Source organism: Sceloporus occidentalis, unplaced genomic scaffold (assembly GCF_023333645.1).
Source record: "Sceloporus occidentalis isolate IW3139 unplaced genomic scaffold, rSceOcc1.0.p SCAF_5, whole genome shotgun sequence".
Taxonomy (NCBI): domain Eukaryota; kingdom Metazoa; phylum Chordata; class Lepidosauria; order Squamata; family Phrynosomatidae; genus Sceloporus; species Sceloporus occidentalis.
Window position 1 is genome coordinate 11,759,269 of NW_028316985.1, and position 21,450 is coordinate 11,780,718.

The 21,450-nt window shown below is 44.0% G+C and overlaps 1 protein-coding gene across 7 annotated transcripts in view; it reads right to left on the reverse strand.

Moving 5' to 3' along the window:
- SOX5 (SRY-box transcription factor 5) overlaps positions 1 to 21,450 on the reverse strand; it is a 454,554-nt gene that overhangs the window by 9,731 nt on the left and 423,373 nt on the right. For all 7 annotated transcript variants that reach the window (XM_089527613.1, XM_089527612.1, XM_089527609.1 and 4 more), the window contains 2 exons: positions 14,489 to 14,597; positions 11,424 to 11,597 (listed from right to left, as the gene is read on the reverse strand). In XM_089527613.1, coding sequence (XP_089383739.1) covers positions 11,424 to 11,597; positions 14,489 to 14,597 — 283 coding nt within the window. The remainder of the gene's footprint in view (positions 1 to 11,423; positions 11,598 to 14,488; positions 14,598 to 21,450) is intronic.

The window sequence follows — 21,450 nt, forward strand, 5'->3', positions numbered from 1 at the left end:
AAAGAAACTAATAGCCCTTCTCGTATCCCTGTCCTTGTGACTAATATAAGGAGCCCTGATGGGACAGTGGTTAAATACTAGTACCATAGCCACAAGGTTGTTGAGTTCGGCCCCAAAGCTCCAAGGTTTACCCAGCCTTCCATCCTTTCATAGGTTGGTAAAATGAATACCCAGCTTGTTGGGGGCAATTGTCTTACAGATTATAAACTGCTTAGAGAGTGCTGAGTTCACAGGTAAGTGGTATAGAAATGTAAAATGCTATGCTATGTTACACCTGTCTTACACAGTATTAATACACGATGCCAGTTCTCCAGCCTCCTTCAGATCCTTTCTCCAAACATATCATTCCTATCATGGTTTTGACATAACCTTCATAGATTCCCATGCCCTATAGTTCTTTAAAATTGTATGTGTGTGCATATATTTTCCTTAAGGGAAAAAATTTCCTTGCTGTTTGATCAAACATAACCAAGGCGATGTTCTGCTAACATTTCAGACAATAAGCATATTACAAATGAAGGAACAGTATGCATTTGCTATTCAGTTTGCTTTGGTTAACGGAGCTGGGTGGAGAGATTTTTGTTCTTTAAGAAAAAAAACCTTGATGCTCATAAAGCTGGGCTGGGATATCTGAGGGGAAAAAAAAGAAATGATCCAATGGGATATTAGTCAAGCCTTGTCGTGCTCAGTCTCTTTGGGGAGAGTGAGATGAGCCTGGCTGTGAAAACAAACAGAGGATGGAAATTATTCTTATGTTCCAATAGTAAAAATGTTACAAGGACATTGTGGGGGCTGATCGAATCATAACTTGGGAGAGACAGTGTTGCCCTTCCTATTTGCTACATTTAGCTAATGTTATTACACTTGGACTATGCCTTCATCATCATACCCCCTAGACAGTTTTCAGTATATAAATAGCTTACATTTCCGCTTGTCTATGAAATATCCCTTTTCATCTCATTCACCCCATCACAAAAACACCAGAAAAATAATAACTAGCTTTGTGTAAGTAGTTTCATTATTCTTTACTTGACAGCCTGTTTTCCACTGCTCACTCTAGGTGATCGTCTTTTCTGAGATGGTCAATAGCACAAAGAGAACCAAAGAATATCTAGTAATGGGAATGCAATGCGCCTGCACAGAGAGACACATTGACTTAATTTCCCCTTGAACTAGAGTTTCAGAAAGTAACTATTTTGGACCAGAACACTATACATAAATAAATACATACATACCTGCCTGAATGGCCAGTGGCCCTGCTGATAAGGTAGATTCTGGGTGCTGGAGCTGGAAAAGTAACTTTTCCCAACTCTGTCTCTGATAGACTACGACTTCTTCCATAAAGAAATAATCCAGTTTGACACCACTTTGTGATAGCTCAGTGCTATGGAACTGGGAATTGTAGTTTGTTGTCTGACAAAGAAAACTAAATCACATTGCCCAGAATTTCCATAGTACTGAGACAGGTTTAAGCATCCTGGATAACTTATTTAAAGTTTGGATTAGAACTCTGAGTGGATTCATCACTCTGCTGAAACTGGAGTCACCATCCTCCACTGAATGGCTGTGGCAAACTTTGGGATTTCACTCTAAAATCTCCCTGAATCACAGCAAAGGTTATCTGGCACTGGAGTATGCAGAGATTACAACTAATTCTGTAATACATCAGTTGATTATCACACTATTTTCTGTAGTACATTTCACTGTAGAGCCAGCATGGTGTAGTGATTTAGTGTTAGAGTGGGACAACTCTGAGACTCTGAATCCCTGCTCAGCCAATGAAACCCACTGGGTGACCTTAGGCACTCAGACTCAGAGGAAATGGCAAACTTCCTCTGAAGAAATCTTGCAAAAGTAAAGGTAGAGGTTTTTCCTTGACATGAATGTCTAGTCATAACTGACTGTAGGGGATGGTGCTCATCTCCATTACTAAGCCAAAGAACCAGTGTTGTCTGAAGATGACTCCACAATCATGTGGCCAGCAAGACTGCACAGAACTCTGTTACTTTCCCATTGAAGTGGTGCCTTTTTACCTACTTGCACTTTTACATGCTTTCAAACTGCTAGGTTGGCAGATCTCTTCTGGCAGGCATTCCCAAATTGACCTCCTCGGAATGTTCACTCTCCAGTTGGGAACTGTCGTTTTTAATGGTATTTTAAGGTGGGAGGGAGATAGGGAATTGGATTTTATATGTTTTCCTATGTTTTTACTTGTTGTGTTTTATTTTTATTCTTCTTATGTTTGTTGTTACCCGCCTTGATCCAATACAGGGAGAGGCGGGATACAAATATATATTATTATTATTAGTGATGGGAGCTCACATCATATGTGGCACTTGCAGCTCCAATTGCCAAACTTCCAACCTTCTGATCATCAGAACTGGCATCTTAACCACTAAGCCACCACTTCCCCTTGATGCTGCTACAGTACTACATTTCAGCAACAGGACACAAAGGATATAAAGCCCCTATAAATCTCCTCTTAGCTGTCAAAGACCTCTACCTCGTGCTCTTCTGTCTCCAATGAACATTTCTGAAGATCCTTTTTTTAAAAATGCAGTAAATACAAAGGAAATTTCAACAAGTAAGAACAGAAACATAGAGAGGTCCAAGCAGTTAAAAAATGGTTGGCATGTGATATTGAAGTTACAGACTTGTAACCTATCATTATAGGTTCCCTAACTGCTCTGTATTTGGTAAGAATACGTAGCCTTTCTATATACCTATGTAAATGTCCCAGTTGTCTTAGCAGCCAGCAGCTGTTTCAGGCAAAGGAGGTCTATTCAGCTGGGTGCAAGGAGGATGAGCAAATGAGCCTATGATAATCAGGACTTCTGTTGCAAGTCTTCGTTCCAGCCTTGCTTGCTAGTGGGGTTGGAAAAGTTGTCCTTCTTGGACCGCTGTTGGCAACTGAACAGGCCTTCTTTATCCAATCCAGCTGCTGACTATTAAGATGGACTGGGAGGGTCAGGCCTGGAGGCATTATCTAGTTATGTATACATAACTATGTAGCCAAGGTAGAATATTGGCAAATGTAGCTTTACACATTCTTTTTTCTTTTTGCAAAATAGAGAGTTCTGATAAAGATATTTATGTAGCAATGAACAGGTGGACAAAAATGCACACAGATGACTTTGCTAACAAATCCATGCACTTTTTTTCCTTCTTCTTCCCTTTTTAATGCTCAGAGCATAATATCACAGAGTCAAATTCTAACCCTTGGAGAATGGGAATGCTGATTGTACTACCAAAATCACAAATGTGCTCGCACATGTGTCCATAAAGATATACTAACACACAGCCTGACAAGCTCATATAAATTACAATGATACATCAGACATTCGACCTCCGTGCAATGTCAAGAGTTTTTGTTTTTGTTTTAAATAAAAGCAAAGCAAGGATGGTGAGTTAGAACAATTGTGGCTTTTTTGCAAAGAGACCCGAATACCTGGTTGATCTGTGAGCTTCTACTCACTCTCCTTCCCGTAGTTAATAGAGAGTTCCCTGCTGAGTTCAAAAACTGGCCTTTGACAACTCAGAAGGGACCTTTGCAAAGTTTCCGCCAGGAAAGAAGAGAGGGGCTCACCCCGCTTTATTGCAAAGGAGGAAGAGATTCTCCCCCTAGTCCTCTGATGTTTCAAAGACAGACGATCTTTCCCTCTTGCTTGCTTTCAAACCTCACCGCTCTTGCAGTGCAAGGAGTTTGAGAGTAGAGTAGAGGACTGTCATCTCTATGAGAATCTGGAATGGATTTGCACATTACACTCCACCTACTTTATATTTAATCAGAAAAAGATGACTCTGATACGCTCACTGCATTCTCCTCCAACACACACCGGCACAGTCTAGCACTAAACAGTAAAAGGTGATTCCTTATGTTAAAAATTTCAGCTGAAGTGGCTTATTAAAACCAGATTTGGAGGGTATTATAAAATGCTTAGAAGCCCTTTAAAATGTCAACGCGGATCCCCTAGAGACTGAGCAAAATGTCAGTCCGGCTCAAGCGCCTATTTTAAGCGGAATGAATTAGTGGTGGGCTGTTGGAGGTTGTTATCCAAAACAATCAGTTAAGATGGGGAAACATCAAGCTTCCTTTGTACTTTCTATATGAAAAGTAGTGGCACGGGGAGGAGGAGGAAAAGGAGGGGGGATGTTCACAGTGATCTGACCAATTCCTGAAGATGATTACTTAAAGACAGGTTTAATCAGGACCACTCTTAATTCCAGAGACTGGTCCAAACTGTTTGCCTCCTGACTCATATGCCTAATCTCACAGCCTTAACCAGTTTTAAATCCTTTCTGCTGGCATATATAAGTTTTATCATTTCTGGAACAAATGTAGACTCCTTATCTCACTGTCTTTTGACTAATCTAATCAATTCAGGCATCCCTGTTAAAGCCATCCTACCTGCCATCCATAACCAACTGCTAGTATGCAAGCCTCTTTGAGTGTGTTCAATAGGGAAATCAATAGCAGTGCTTAATCCTGTTCTTAAGGGCATCTCTGCTGGGGCAGAATTTCACTGGTCAGATCAAGCCAATCTGCACATTTATGCAAAAGAGAATGACAGAATTCCTGACTGCTCCCTCCTGGAGGCAAAAAAACAGAATGCCACAATAGGAAACACAATGCTTCTCTTGCACCACATGTACAAATCTCTTTCTTCACTCTTGCACTGAATGGGGATGATGCTCATTACACAATCTCTAACTGCTACCATCAACAGACGTTAAGAGCAAAAAGAAAATGGACCAACCCAACAAAGCTACAGTCCATATCAAACAGTTTACATTAAAAACCAGCAGCGGATTCACCACCCCATTTCTTGTGGAAGTTGCCATAGCACACACCTTTTCACTGCTCACAGATTAGAGCCTCCCTAGGAACAAATTCTAGAATCATGGTGCTATAACTAAAAAGGCTCATCTTTCCACCTGCGTGTTTGTCTTTTGAATGCAGCATTGAAAGCTGCAGAAAAGAAGGAGAAAAGAAGAATGCAGCACTGAAAGCTGCAGAAAAATGGGGCTGCTCAACAAAGCGGGCTGTTGCCGTGGGGAAAAGCCGTGGAACTTCTCCAGCCCGGGCAGTTCCCAGCAGCCCAGGCGCGGGGATGCCTGGGTTGGTATTGGCCCAGGCGCGTGGAAGGGGAGGCATTTCCGGTCCAGCGCTGTGGACTACAGGTCCCAGCATACCTCAGGACCCGGAAGTGCCTCTGATTGGGCGGCGTTATCCTCTGGCACCACCTGGGATTGTTTGGGAGGCAGGACCGCCCCTCCTTCCTGGCCTCCCATTGGCTGCCAGGCCTATATTAGGCCATGAGGCACCCAGGCTGGCGCCATTTGCCACGCGGCTCGCAGAGGGGGAGGAGAGGAGTTGGGACGGCAGAGGAGCAGCATGTGGAGTGCCGCTGCCGCCTCATCCTCCCTCGCTGTCATGGCCAGCCAAGAGCAGGTTTCGGAGGATGATGAGGAGGATGGGGCTCCTCCAGAGCAAGAGGTAATTGAGGCTACACCAGGTGCTAATCCTGCTCCAGTACAAGAGGTAATTGAGGCTACACCAGGTGCTAATCCTGCTCTGCCAGAATCCAGCCCTGATCTCCCAGCCCCAGAGGAGGAGGCTCAGCCAGGTCCTAGTGCTGGTGGGATTCCTCTGGTGGTACAGCAGCCTAGTGGTGACTCTGGGGAGGAACCAGGCTTGAAGATTCCCTCCTATAGACAATGCAGGGCTGAAAGTGCTGGCAGGCACAGATCCCAGAGAATTGCTGAGAAGCAATTAGCAAATCAGCCTCAGGTGGCACAGGGAAGAGTTTCTCTTACTTAATGAGCAGAGAGACACCAACTCAGTGCCAGATTTTATTGCATGATTCTTTGGTGTGATTGCTGCCAGCACTGGCTCCGTGTATCCTGACTCCTTGTTGCCTTGACTCTTGACCTTGAAACGGACTGGACTCTTGCTACCTTCTGCTGCCCTGACCCTGGACTGGAGTGACTACGCTGACCTCTGTTTTCCTGACTTCGGCTCTGGCTTTTGGCTTGCTCTTTAACTCTGACTCCTTGCAAGGTTTGTGGACTGTTTCCAGTGCTTGCTAATTACCTTGCTGAGACATCCTTATCAGCGTTGTTTATGTGTGCTGGCTGCAGTCCAGGACACTTGCGGCGGTCTGCCCTCCCGGGGTTTTTGGGTGCCCAAGCATCACGGTGTGCTTTGCCTGAGTGGCCCGGTTTGTGCTCCTTTCCTCCTCCCCTTCAGGAAGCAGTGCCTCATATATTGGGGCCAAACGGGCAAGCCTTGTACTTCGAGGAGCGAAGCAATTACATGCCTGACTGGGCCGCAGGTTCCTCCTGCCCACCCTTCTTTGGCTCGTGGGATATGGAGAGGCTTGGTCCCTCCATTGCCAAGGGTACTTGGTCAAGGGCCTCCCCTGAGGAGCAGGATAAATCCCGATTGGCCTTGGCATATATTTTAGCTTGCTTTCTTTGGCATCATGCCACCTAAGGCCAAAAAAGGCTAGCAACAGCTCCCCCCCCCCACACAACCAGGGGTCAGATAGGCCAGCCCCGCAAGTCCCGGTCGGACTCGGTCCCCTGGCAGAAACAAAAGAGTCCTTCCAATACGGCGACCCAAGAGGCTTCACAGCCTAAGAGGAGACACACACAGACGTCAGCAGCCTCTAAACCACCAGCGCGGGACGAGGCCCTGGTGGGCTAGCAGCAATCCATTGTGGAGCTGATTAAAGAGGTTCGGGAGGGTAGGAGCCAGGTCCAGACCCATACTAAGAAGAAAAAATGGACTCGGCGAGAGTCCTCATTGAGCAGTACCAGCGCTGCAGGTTTGTTGCCCAGTGAGTCCAGTTCATCCCCGACAATGTCCTCTGCCAGTTTGGTGGTCCCGGTACCTCCTGCTTCCCCTCCAGCAGCTAGCAAATGTAAGGGACACAAGGACAAGCACAATAAGGAGAGGACTGCACAAGTCACGATCCCAGCCCTCGGAGATTCATCTGCCGTGGTTGGTGAGTGCTCGCAGGCCTCCTTGAGCAGGGACCATTATTGGCTGGAAGGGGCGCTGGTCCCAGGCATGCCGTCCTGGGCTTTCAGGCACCGAGCCCACCACCTGGGACTCTAAGGGGTTTGGGTAGACCAGCAGGTTTCCGGATTCCCAAGATTTTCTAGAGGAGAAAACCCTCTGGGCATTCATCTCCACAAAAAGTTAGAAGAAAGATTCTTAAGGAGTGTTTTGTAGATGCTTTTACTCTGTTCAGGCCCAAAGGGGAGGAGGTGGGGGCAGTGATATCCACCAAGAAAGACAAGAAGGGCTCCAAGGTTCTGCCAGTTGAACGCACCTTCATGAACTGGGTGGAGGGCTATGGGGTTTTCATGGCAGTTGTCTCCATGGCATGCCCTGAGTGGGGTTGGCATCTCACTAACCACATGCTCAATGTTCTCAGGGTGCGGTCCATTGGTGGGAATGCTGTGGCTATTGCCTACAACACAGTGTTCCGCCACAGGGCCTCTCAGAGTGATTCTGATCGGTGGGACCTCATAGAAAGTGACATCTGGCTTTTGGAGGTGGGCCCACATGCCAAGCCTAGAACCTCTGCCAGGTGGCTGGGGAAGAGGGACCCAAAAAGGTTGGTTTGCTGGAAGTTTAACTCCGGGAATTGTGTCCACCCTCAATGCAAGTTCGAGCATTGCTGCGAACTTTGCTTTGGCCCACATGCCAAACTTACCTGTGCCCGCACCTCTGCCTCCCAACAACCCTTTTGTTTGGGACGCCCCACCCAGGCAGCATCTGGAAAAAAGGGAGCCCCTGGCTCCGACACTGGAAAGGTGGGGGGTCCCCAGTGAGTCGGCCCAGGCTGCCTCATCTTCCTTTGGCCTTGCCCCCTCACCCATTTGCCCCAAGGCCTTGATCCCCCTTCTAAAAAGATACCCCAATAAGGATGCCGCCTCCACCCTTGCCCTTGGTTTTACTCAGTGGTGGGGCCCAGGCTGGCGTCCGATGCCCGCAACCTTAAGTCTGCCTGTGACATGCCATAAGTCCTCCTGGACAAGGTTAATAAAGAGCTTTCTGTGGGCAGAGTGGCTGGCCCTTTCTCTTCACCTCCCATGCCTAACATCAGGGTGTCCTCTCTGGGTATGGTCCCAAAAAAGACCCCAGGTGAATTCTGCCTAATTCACCACCTTTCTTAACCTCCAGGTGAGTTGGTCAACGATGATATCCCTCCCGAACTTTGTTCTGTTCGTTATGCCACCTTTGATCACACTGTTAGGTTGGTCCGCGCCAAATGCAACATCCAATCAGCCTTCCGCCTGTTACCAGTTCACCCTGATGATTTTTGCCTCTTGGGATTCAAGATCCAAGGCCAAAGGTATTTCGATAAAGCCATGCTCATGGGGTGTTCGGTCAACTGTTTGGTCTTCGAGACCTTCAGCACCTTTCTTGAGTGGGAAGTGAAGCACAGGGCCACCTCCCCCTGGTAACACATTACTTAAACAACTTCCTTTTTGCGGGCGACACACACTCTGACAACTGTGCCAAGCTTTTGGCCACCTTCCATGATCTGGCTAGTGAGCTGGGTGTGCCTCTGGCACCAGGCAAGACCCAAGGCCCCACCACATCACTCACTTACCTGGGCATTCAGCTTGGCTGGGCTGTCGCGCCTCCCCGGTGACAAACTAAAAGCACTCCATGCCATGATTAGGGCCATACTTTCTGCCACCAAGGCTTCCTTAAAAGACATCCAGTCCTTGCTAGGACATCTCAAGTTTGCTTGCAGAGTTGTTTCCCCAGGCAGGGCCTTCTGCTCCAGGCTGGCCAGGATCACCACGGGAGTCCGGGCTGCCCATCATCACATTTGCCTCTCCCAAGGCGTTAAACAAGATCTGTCTGTGTGGGAGGGTTTTCTTAGTCAGTACAACGGAGTGACCCTCTGGCAGCGCCTATGGGACTTGGGCCTGGGCCTCCAGGTTCACTCTGATGCGGCAGGGAGCCTGGCCTATACTTTGGCCTATACTTCCAAGGCCACTGGTGTTCTCAGCGGTGGCCTGATCAGTGGGCCCACAGCAGAATTCTCCGTGACCTCACCTTTTTGGAGTTTTTTCCCATTGTGGTTGCCATTTACTTGTGGGATGAGGCCAATGCCAATAGGTCTGTTTGCTTCTGGTGTGACAACTAGGCAGTTGTCATGATTATCAATTGCCAGAGCTCCAAGTCAGACAGGGTCATGCAGCTGGTCAGACATTTTGTGCTGCATTGCCTGCAACATCACATTCAAGGCCCGTTTTGTCCCAGGTTTAGATAATAACATTGCAGATGCTCTTTCACATTTTCAGAAGGCCAGGTTCCGCCCATTGGCACCTGGAGCGGATACCTCACCCACGCATTTCCAGAGGAGCTGTGGGACGTTGGCAAGCTGCGGTGATGCAGGGAGTCCTGTCATCGGTGGCCCCAGCCACCCTCAGAGTATACAACAGAGCAGTGGCCAAACTTCACGCCTTCTTCAGGGCTGTTAAGATCCAGGCTCACTGGCCCATCCAGTCTGAAATAGTACTGAGGTTTATGGTGTGGCTCAAGGAACAGTCCATAGCACCTCACACCATGTCTGTTCATTTGGCAGGGATCTCCTTCTTCTCCAGAGCTGGGGGCCACCCCAACCCTTGTGCCTCTTTCCTGGTTAAAAGAACTCTGGAAGGGTGGAGGAGGACTCATCTGGGAATGTGGACAGGAGAAGGCCTATTTGTTTTGAGCTCCTTAATGAGCTAATAGTCCAGCTCCCCTATGTTTGCATCTCCAAGGGGGGGGGGGCTTGTTCTCTGCTGCCTTCATTACAGCCTTTTTTGGGGCCTTCAGGGTGGGGGAGTTGGTACCTGCCTCCAGGCAGTCACTCCAACTGGGGGATATCTCTTTTGCAAATAATGTTGTCTGCCTAGCTCTTCGCAGGTCAAAGTGCGGCCAACTTGGCAATGGCTCCTCTGCGAAAGCTCCATGGCTCTCATTTGTGCCCAGTGCGTACCCTAAAGAACTATGTGGCAGCCCGCCCTTGGAGGGACGGTCCTCTCTTCATTCATGCTGATGGATCTCCGCTCACCCGATACCAGCTGGTCTCTGTGCTGCAGATGACGTTAAAGAGACTTGGGCTGCCGCCAGAGAAATTTACTGGACATTCGTTCAGAATTGGTGCAGCTGCAGCGGGGTGCGGGCTGCCTGTGGACTCTATAAAGAAGCTGTGGAGATGGAAGTCAAAGGCTTACACGGCCTACATCCGCCCATGGCAAGACACTTGTGGTTTGAGTCATTAATGTTTAGGGTTGGCGGAAGGCTTTCCTGTTGAGAGGACAGCCTTTGGTGGCAGTCGCATAGGTCTAGGACCTGTGTGCATGGTTTCCAGGGCTGTATAGCCCTGGATTGGGAGTCCAAATGGGACACAGGGGTGCTGAGGCCGAGGTGGTGCAGCCATAGCGGGGGCTACATCGCGACAGCGTTCCCCGTTGACAAGGGACAGATGAGTGAACGATCGCATGTGTGAACATGCGATCAACCGCATGTGCGGTTACCAGCTGGGCGTTTAAGAGCTCTATCCCTCTGTCATCCTGAAGCTTGGCCAAGACCAGGCATTTGGGTTCATCCATCAACCAGGGGTTTGTGGATGACAGATCCAGACCTTATGCTGATTGGCCAACCCTATTTGGTTTGTTGTTATGGTTTTGTTAATAAAGTTGCGGCCTTTCCTCTCCAATTGGGCATTTGTGCTTATTCAGCGGTGGCATCCACTCCAAGGCAAGAAGATTTTGATCTGATTATCCTATTTGGTACACACAAACAATATGGTGTTTCAGATGCTCTATCCCTGAGGCATTTAGGAGCTAACACCCCACCCCCTTCTGCACTTTGAAGTGGTATAATCCTGAATTCGACAATCATATGTTTAGCACATGGAACAAGTTAGGTGGTCAATTCCACACATCTGAAGTTGTACCACAGTATTAGATGATGTATGTAAAACTGGCTGTTCAGTTAAAACATTTCCACCTAAAACTAGGGACACTGGAAGAATTCTATATTGATATATCTTGATAGAAATTAATCTGTTATTACTTTTACAATTCAGTACTTTTTCCAAATTTTGCAATCAGCTTCTTGGCTCAAAAAAATAAAATCTCATTGGTGAAAATATTTTCAAAAAGAACTTGTGTGTGTTAGGAGAAAAAACATGGAGACATATACTTTTGAAATGAAATATTTTTAGCAATGCATATTGTAAGAAAATCTTCAAATGTTTAAATGATATTAAATCACATATTAATGTGGAAAAGATTTACATGTGAACATAGGAAAAAAAAACCCCAAGTAGTATAAACTGATCTCTCCATCTCTACTCATTACAAAAGAATCCTGAAGGAGATCAGAGGTTTTGATTCCTTACCCAGTATTTTGCTGATGTTGGAGTTATGCATATCAGGGAAGGCTTGTAAGATCTTCCTCCGTTCGTCTTTTGCCCACACCATGAAGGCATTCATTGGACGCTTGATGTGGGGCTCATTGCTTCCACGCCCTCTGGATTCCCGATAAATCCGAGACTCTGATACCCCTGCACTTCCTGAAATGTTGGTTTAGGAGGGAGAAAGAGGAAGGAATAAAATGTATTTCATTGTGTTCAGCAGTCTTCTGAGAAATTGAGGAACATACTCATTTCATCAGGACTTCAATCCATCATGCTGAGATGGGATTCTCCTTGCAGCAAACCAAAGGAGAATCAGGACAATTTCCCTTATTATTGAAAAATTGTCTCAGTTTTAGGATCTACATGGTGCAACTGAGAAAATGGAGATATGGAACAAAAAGAAACCATTCACTTCATCCCGTGATAAAAAATATAGCATTTGATGGTAGTTTTTGTTGTTTCCTTATAGCATTTATATGTCACCATTCTCCTGGTGTGGGGCATGAAATGGCTTAAAAACAATAAAACACAAAATGGGGAAAAATACTAATACAGTTAAAACCATTAAACGATCACCATTTTTAAAATCATAAACTGAACAATTTAAAATTATTAAAAACACACACAAAAGTTACAACTAGAGTTCATGTGGAGGCCCAAATACAAATAGATTTAATTTGAGCAAGCTTTTCCTACCTTTTAAAAAGTTTTTCGAAGGGGAAAAGTCTTGGGCCTTTACATGGAATTCCCACTTCATATTTTTTCTTCACAGCAGACAGAAGTTGGTCCTGCTAACTCCTCCATCCCATCAGATGCAGCTGGTGGCTCTACTGCTTGTAGCCATGAATCCATGCTGGGCTTTACCCTAGCTACTCTGGGGGGATGGAGCATTTTATGGGAGCTTTCCAAGGTGCTGAACCAATTAATTTCTGTTAAGCTGGCTCAGGTAGTAAACTAAAAGTAGCTCCTATAAAATCAAGTGTAGACTCACCATCTCAAAGCAATGGAGTCACTGGATGGCCCTGTATCCCACACAGATATGACTGGCCAGGTAAATGAGAGATGGGAGCTTGGGCATATTCTTGGTTGTTACTCTGCCTATGTATAATGTCAGAGAACAGAAAATTTATAGTGCCCAGTTCAGAATCTTGTTAGTGACATGTGTGCATAGAGGCATGGCATACACATGTATATGTTTCTTTTGTGATGGAAATTGTTCAATGCTATATCTTCAGTGAACACTTTCTTATTTCCTTTCCCCTCTGAGCTGAGACAAGACATTTCTTTATTGTGTGACTTGCCTCTTCAGTCCCACCAAGACATAGCAGCAGTGGTGGATTACCAAGTCTTGACAGCTGCAGGGCAGGGAAATTTTGGATGTGATGCAAAGTGTGGGAGAATTGACCCTTGTGCCCCACCCATAAAAAGCATTCAGGGGATGGATGTGCATGGAACTAGTTTGGGTAAAGCATTATTTTCTGCCTGCTTGATGTAGGATCTAAGCCCCAGAATCTTCCAACCAGTGTAGTTGTGGTTGGATGGAAGATTCTAGGAGGTACGATCCAAAAAACCAAGTTTTCCAAATTAATATCAGTAGAATACAACATCTTTTAAAAAATGTGGGTGAGAAGGTCATATCATTTTTTTTCTATTTCTGCATATGAAGATGCACAAGGACCCAGAGATATAAGTTACAAGGCAAAATGTTTCCAAATGCCCCAATAGCAGGCAGTGCCATATCAGGATCACAAAAGGTATAGACTATATGGAAGACATCTCTCATTCTGTTTTTGTGCATTCAGCACTTCAAGTTGAATTGCTTCATGCCAACAGAAGTTCCTCTGACATCAACAATTTGTATTAGTAGCTGTAGGCCTCAGGTAGGAATGAGAAAAAAAAGGTGATGTCCTCTTAAAGTGGAAGGAATATGGCTCATGGTCTATACATCCTGTGGTCAGATTTGGACAAAACAATTTATCTAGAGAAATACTCCTATCCCAGGTTTTGCCCAAACAAAGAGGCTTTTCTAACTCTGAGAAAATAACTTCATTGATATTATTTAGGGATGCTGTGTCATTGGAGGCTTTCATGAAAAAGTTGGCTTGGCATCTGTTGGGAACATCCTTCTGTAGGGTTTTTTTTTTTTTTTGGTGTTTTTTTTTTTTTTGCAATGTATTGTGAAACCCATTTCCAATGCAAAAAGGCACATACACTGACTCTCCTCATGTATTCTGACAATGGTTCCATGTCTTTTAGGTCTTAATTAATACTGCTACCAAAGCTTGTCCAGAAACAGATTCTTCTCTCAGCACTCAAAATTAATTGAAAGAACACTTGCTTTCATTCTGCTGACTTTTCAGTGAGAACATTTAGGCAAATGTCAGAGGCTTTTCTATTCACAAGAAATTTCTAATGATGCTTTCAGATATTGATGCTGAAAGTACACTCAGCAGGGAGCTACAGCCATTCTTGGCTCCCTGAGGAGTACATGTATTCACCAGATGTATCTGCCATGTGGCAAACACAAGGTTTTACTCAGAAGTTGTTTGCATTTTACATTTTCAAGTGCACCTTTAAAGCACCCCTAGGTGGACACCTAAAAGAAAAAGTAAGGTGTGAATCAGACCTAACCAGCCAATAAACATTTGATCATCTGATTCTTTATGTGTGTACACCTCTGCAAAGTTAAATATAGAAAATGGCATTTCACCCAATGCAAACAAGCTCCTACATCTGGTGTATTCCTGTCTCATGGCCAATCACCAATGTAGCTCATTGGGTCCACCTCTGATCTCAGTTACCCTAAATCTATTTCTGTTTGATTCTTTTTTCTCATTATTACAGAGCCAAAGATATCTTTTTGTTAGGCCTTGCCTTGGCAACAGCATTTATGACAGTAAGAAAATTCACCCACAGATCTACAACGTCAGGTCTGTGGATATTTTCTCACCATGCTTAAGCACCAAAGAAGTCTATGCTTTTTCTTCACTGCTGGTGGTGGATGCACAGGCACAGCTGGAAACAAGGCAAAACACTTTGCTACTGACCGTCAGAGTCTCCGCTCATGTTGAAATCCATCATAGCGTGGCTAAATTTCCCGTCTTCATTCTGTTTGACTGCCAATTGTTGAGTCAAGTTCTCCAGTGTTGTTTTGTCCTGGGTGGGGAAAGAAGAGAGGGCACAAAGCCGTATTTTTTATTAACATGCAATAGAACTACAACATTCATAGGTAATTTGCAAGATTCTTCAGGGGAGGAGGATTAGAAAATAAGAAAGAAGACCATTGAGCTGAAAAAGTAAATTAGAAGAGGAAAATAACACAATCATTTTGGGGAGGTGTTATGAGCTGAAAGTATTACAGCTTAAACATTCACCCTTCACATGTAAAAATATAGCTTATTAGCTGACAGTGAGTAAACTTCCAAATCTTGTGAAGTTCGGACTTTTTTTCTGACACCCATCAGAGTGCCCAGTTAAGACATTTCTCAAACAACTCATACCGTTTTGATATATGTCATTGTACTGCAGAGGTATTAAGTCTTGTTGCTTTCTCAGTCTCCGAAGGCCATTGAAGACATTAATTTCTCTGATGTTTTGATTGATACTTGTGTTTGAAATTTTTTTTAACATGTAATAGCACAATTCATGGAAAATTAAGAACTAGCCAAGGCCATTTCTGATGTTATTTTTTCCATATTCTTGGCTAAGAAGCATGCAAAGCAATTGAGGAAATAGCCAAATACTACAACTGAGCCAAATAACTAACCTGTTCATAAGAACACAAATGAATCGGCAGTTTTTTAAGGGCAATCTGAACAATAGGGGATAATCATAGTACCCAGTCCTAGGTGCCATTTGCTCCCCTTCCCTTAACCAAAAGATGAAAGAATGAGGGCAAGGGACACACTCGCTGATCTGGTTTTATAATGATGTGATGAAAGCAGAGTGTGGACAATGTTTTCTGCCCTCATTTTGGCATCTTATAAATAAACAGTGAAGATGGAAAAGGTACTTTGGATCAGTGGTGGCAAGAGAAACCACCAGGGGTGTAAGAGGTGATGGAAGGTAGCAACAAAGTACATGTTATGCAGTGGTGGCTGGTAGCTGCCATGTAGCAGAGTTGTTGAATCCACTCCACATTCTGGATAGTTAGCCATGGTGCTGAATTACTTTGAGGAGGGAGTTCAGCACCTCAGATAGCTCCTTTAATATGTGGAATAAACCCATGCAGTCATTCACCCATTGCCATAAGGTGTATCTGCAGGCCAGAAATAATGCAGTTTGACTTCTTCTTATTCTGATTCTGATTCTGATTCTGATTCTGATTATGATTATGATTATCCCACTTTCCACCCTAAACTGGGACTCAAAGTGACTTACAGTTTAAAAGAATACATTTAAAAACATGCAAAAGTAAGCATTTAAATAGAATTAAACAGTAATAAAACATGTCACCCACTAAAAGAATAAAATGTATTTTAAACAGATAAAAGCACTCAAGCAGTACAATTAAAACTTTAACTGCCATAGCTCCATCCTATGTAATCCTGGCATTTGTAGTTTGTTGTGACACCAGAGCTCTCTGGACAGGAAAGGCTAGATAGCACACCAAACTACAAATTCCAGAATACCATAACACTGAGCCATGGCATTTAAGCAATGTCAATCTGCATTATTTCTGAAGTTCAGATTAGCTCATAGATGCCACCAGGCACCACTAATGGTATGTTGGTGAGTGGGTTAATTGAGGTGGGGAGAAAGAGAAAAATAATGAGGCAGATAATCAGGAAATCTGACCAAGTGTAATATAACTCACCTAATGGACTTCCCTGCATTGGTATTTGTCTGTTATCCTTTCTGTGGGCCACCAGCAGTTCAGACCTGTCTTTGTCACTGCCAAGCATTTCTGAATGCACAACAGATTCAGAGCTTGGAAAAATAACTTCTCTAGGTTATAATCCTCCCCAATATTATGAACATAACTTTTCCAAGCTTGGAAAGTTTTCCCTAGCACTGCTTATTGCCCTCTCTCACAAACTACTCTCAGGGTTCTTTTGAGTTTTGGAAGCTGATTTTGCTCAACACAGTAGCTGGAGAGTCTCAGAAACCTGACTGTGCACTTAGAATTCTGGCATGTGCCTGCTCCATGTTTGTAAACATGGGCTTCCAACAAGGGTCTCCTGTGTCTGAAAACATGATGTGACAATGATTAGCAGTATTTGAGTCAGCTGGAAGTGTGCATCCACACTTGGGGCTCAAAAGAAGCCTGCTTGGATCTGTGCCGTCTATCTGAGCAAGATACCTGTTCTCCTTTACGCTGCAAAATGTTTTCAGACACAGGAGCATAAATAACAGCATTGCCAAACCACAATGTGGAAAGCACAAGCAGACCCTGTGTTCATCTGGAGTTGCATAGTTCAACCTTCCTGGCTTTCAGCTGTTTCCTTCTGTGGAACACTCAAGCGATAAGAGACGGGAGAAACTGGAGACTCCGTTTCAGCGACAAGGCGACCCCTAACCTCCCACTACTAAAACATGCGGTATAATAAAATAATTCAATTAGTCACCATCAAAAGGAAAGTTGAGATAATTCTCAGAGGCTGTCACTCCAAAACCCAGCAATGTCAAAACAGTCAGCACAGCTTTTGTTATGCCCCTCTGAGCCTTGACTTAAGTGAACCTTCAGTCAATCTCAGTATAGACGGAAGGGAGAGGGATGGGTTGTGGGAGTTGGTGGTGGGGCAGAGGAGGTGAATAGTAAGTTGCAAAAAGCTTTAATTATAAAACAACAGAATGGCCTCCAAGGCTGAGAAAAGCCCCACTGCTGCCACAGTTACACATAACAAATCGCTGCCACTGAAGCAAGGAGCAGAATAACACAGTTAATCAAAACGCACAAGAAAAAACAACAACAGCACACTCGCATGAGCAAAGTCAGTTATTTGCTCATAAAAAAGGAACACAATAATTCATAAATGAAATGGTTTCAATCAAAGGGTGGGCCATTCAAGGAAGAAAAAACAAATGAACTCCCAGTTTTCTGCTGGAATACTGTAGTCAGTTGGAGGGGAAGAAAGAGGAACATTTTTTGCAAGGTTTAATGAATGATGTATATATGTTTCTGGTGTGTGCTTTAAGGTGAGGCTCGTCAAAGTGATTCTGGGCTCTTTTGTAAAGTGCAATGCTTTTATAGACATTAGTCAAAAAGACAAAAGGGGAAAAACATACCAATCTCCCAACACAGCTTGCAGGATGAACTATAATATAATAAACTAGACTTAAATAATTGTTGAGGCCAACAGGACCTTGATCCTGGAAGCAAATACCAGCTTCAGGAGAGGGAATAGAGAAAGACAGGAAAAAAAAGTTAACATCTCCTTCCCATTGCCACCTGCTGGAATTAAGCATCTCTCCTCCTCTGTTTTCTTTTGCTGTCTGGACAGAGTTTCAGTGTGACTGCTCCCTGTGGTAAGGATTTCAGTGTTCTCTGAACTCAGTGCATCAACAGACCATAAAATGAACAGCATCATGGCAAAGCGAATTGCAAAACCAGTCTCAAAGCTGGGCTTTTCTTTAGCTGAAGTAGAAGGAAGTGGGTGGCAACTTCCTATCAGCTGGACGGAGCACTTTCCGAGAGACATTTCAATTTACGTTCCTGGCATCTCTGTCAATAAAGGAAAGGGATATTCTTTCCTATCCCTTCCCACTCACAAATTAACTGTAGCATGCTGATAGCAGGACAACCCACCTTCATCTTGCAAAATCCATTTAGTGATACCAAAGGGGAAAGCACAATGGTCTCAGGTTTGCACATCAAAATGCATCCATTAATCATCATGGTTTGATGGAACATAGTCAGTTTTGAAATGTCTTAAAACTCCTACTTGTTTATGATGTAGCACAGGCCTTCAAAGACTATGATTATATTCCTGGCAAGGGCGAGAATGCGTGTGATTTACATGTTAACGCATAAGCACATCAATTCAGAAACCATTCGGTGGCCCTGTTTAGACTATGATGTTGTGGGGATGGGTGGGTTTCTTGCATTAATAAAACTTTCCCCTCCATCTGTCATAATGCAACAGATATTAGGAAATTTATTTCAAAATGCCACTGTCAAATTTCAGGCTAGGCCTTACCAGAAGAGCTTGGAAGTGAATTGTTAAAAAATAATGAGTTATTTTGAACTGACCCCCCACTTGTTAATGAAGCTATAGTTACAGGCTGAGTATCCCTTATCTGAAATGCTTGGGATTACAAGTGTTTTGATCCCCCCCCCCCCGATTTTGGAATATTTGCATTTACATAATGAGGTATCTTGGAGATGGACACAAATCTAAACACAAAATTCATTTATAATTAATATATACATTATACATATAGCCTGTACTTTTTGTGCATGAAACAAAGTTGAAACAATGCTTCCACCTTGCAAACAAATGAGCAGGAAAAGAGTTTTGTTGCACTCAGTAAGTTTTGGATTTTGTAGCATTTTGGATTTCAGATACTCAGCCTGGATGTTACATTATGACTGCAACTTAATGAGGGATAACTTCAGCTCTTCTGCAAAAATAATAGTAACATTTTAATCTATTTATAGTTAAAGGAGTGCCACCTCATGAAATAACACACAGTTCAAGTGTTAGCCTCATGGTGCTGCCTTAAACACTATTGTGAATGTCACAATGAATAAGAGAGGGATGGGAAGAGTATGTGTTTCTGTACCACAGGTTAAATAACACACAAACTGTGTCCTCACGTTATACAGTGCGAGTGTGTGGGGAGAACCATAAGGAAATCATTTTCCAAAGGCTACAGATGCCATGTGGTGAACTGTTCATAGAAGTGATTTTCAGCAGCCACTCTGTGCGGAGGCTATAACACTGAATTGGCCTTTAGTTCCCCAGAGTTCAGTAGAAGTAATTGGGTGTACTCACAGGTACTTCAGCCTAACTGGGTGATGGATCAAGCTTCAAGTGCAGGGTTTGCTTCTCCCCTCCCTCCTTGGCAATACTCTATGGCAGGCCTGATACTCAGTTCGACAACTGCATTTCTCCTACTGAGACATCCTCTTGGCTGGTGTACTTGGCAAAATCCTAGAGAGCTGTGAACTTTTGGGCTGACTTTGCCAAATCCCTCTTCTCCTCCTGTATAATTCAAGGTTAAAATTTCATTTCAGCTATCCATCCTCAACACTGACATCCCCATGATGCTGTCCCAAAGAAGGCCATACATTTCATTCACATTTGTTTGCTTGCTGAGTATTTTTTTTCTAACGCTTCTGGTGAAACAAGCCAGTTCAGACTGCCAAGAAATGCCAGCTTAGATGCAGCTCCCCAACTTAATGTTGTATTCTGCCTTGTGCCAAATGAAGTGAGAGACCAAGCTAAGAAGAAGCACAGGAGGCATAGAGGACCCAGAAGTCTGGCAAAACCTAATGTCCAGTCAGCACAAATGAACCTGTATTTCAACAAAACATGCAGGGGGAGCTGTGTTGACCATTTCAACAGTACTCCAAAATTGCTCTTCTCTCCTTGGTGGGGTTGCAAACAGAGATGGAAAAATAATTTTGTTGGATTTGGTTTTCTGTGTGGAAATATCCATTCTGCATATCTATTTCACACATCCTAAGACAGGCAATGAATATATTTGGAAAAGCCAAAGCAACAGCAATGCACCCCAAACCATGTGCATATCTCAAAAATGCACATACAAACACACTCTAAGAAATGGAAAATAAAGCTTATCATAACATATACATTTTGGAAAAGATGCATACAGAAATAGCAATGCATTTCCATGCAAGAAAGGTGAGGGTAGTGGTGATGGAGAGAGAGTCTTGCAACTCCAATCAAAATGATGAAAATGGAGTTTATCACACGGGAGGAATTTCTCTTAATTTCAAAAGAAAAGAAAGTGGGGCCAGAACACATTAACGCGAATTTGCTAGTTCAACAAATTCACATGAATTCGAATTGTGTTCAAACTGACTTCTCATTACCCGAAAATAGCTTGCCATTGCCCGAAATTGTGTGTGATCACCTCTCACAGTCTACCATGATTGCGTTCGGATTGCCATTGGATTATACTTCCAATTTCCGTTGTCTGATAACGTCCAATGATGAAATGATGAAAAGTCTATAAATTATGACCTATGAGAAGTGACTTAGGGAGCTGAATGTATTTAGCCTGGAGAAGAGAAGGCTAACAGATGACATGACAGCCATATTTAAATGTTTTCTGCTGCTCCAGAAACTAGAAGCAATGGATTTAAACTATAGGAAAACATACTCCATCCAAACATTAGGAAGAATGTTCTGACAGAGGACTTTTCCACACAGAGGATATGCAGCTCCATTCCAAAAGAAGAAGCAAGTGGTGCCAATTCGGAAATGCACATAATAATGTACTACCTCATCAGACACAAACGAGAACAGCATCCACCCAAAAGAGAAAGCAGTGTAAATACGAATGAATTCATCACATGATGGCATACTGATTAGTTTTCTATTGTGAATTAACGTGCTTTCACCTGTGCATGGAGGACAGGATCTCATCTGGAGGATTTTACATTTCTGGTCTCAAGGATCATTCCCCCCCCCCCCCCCCCAGTTCGAGAGAAATAAGGAGGAGGCATGAGACATGTTGAGCTTCCTCATTACCTTTCCCCCCTTCTCTAATTCCTCTGGAGAATACACAGAGCCAGGGAATTCAGGGAGAGAAATCACAGCAAAGGATCTTGGGAATTGTAGTCTGTTTCTAACATTTCCTCTCAGACCATTAAAATGAGCCTTTATGTTGTTGCTGTGTGCCTTCAAGTCATTTCATATTTATGCCAGACCCTATCATGGGTTTTTGCGGGCAAGATTTCTTCAGAGGGGGTTTGCCTTTACTTTCCCCCCCTTCGGTCTTTCCTCCCAAACAGCTGTTTTTTTCTCGTCAGGCAGGGAGGGGAAATTGCAACAAAGGATCATGGGATTTGTAGTGTGTTTGTAATTAAGACAATCCA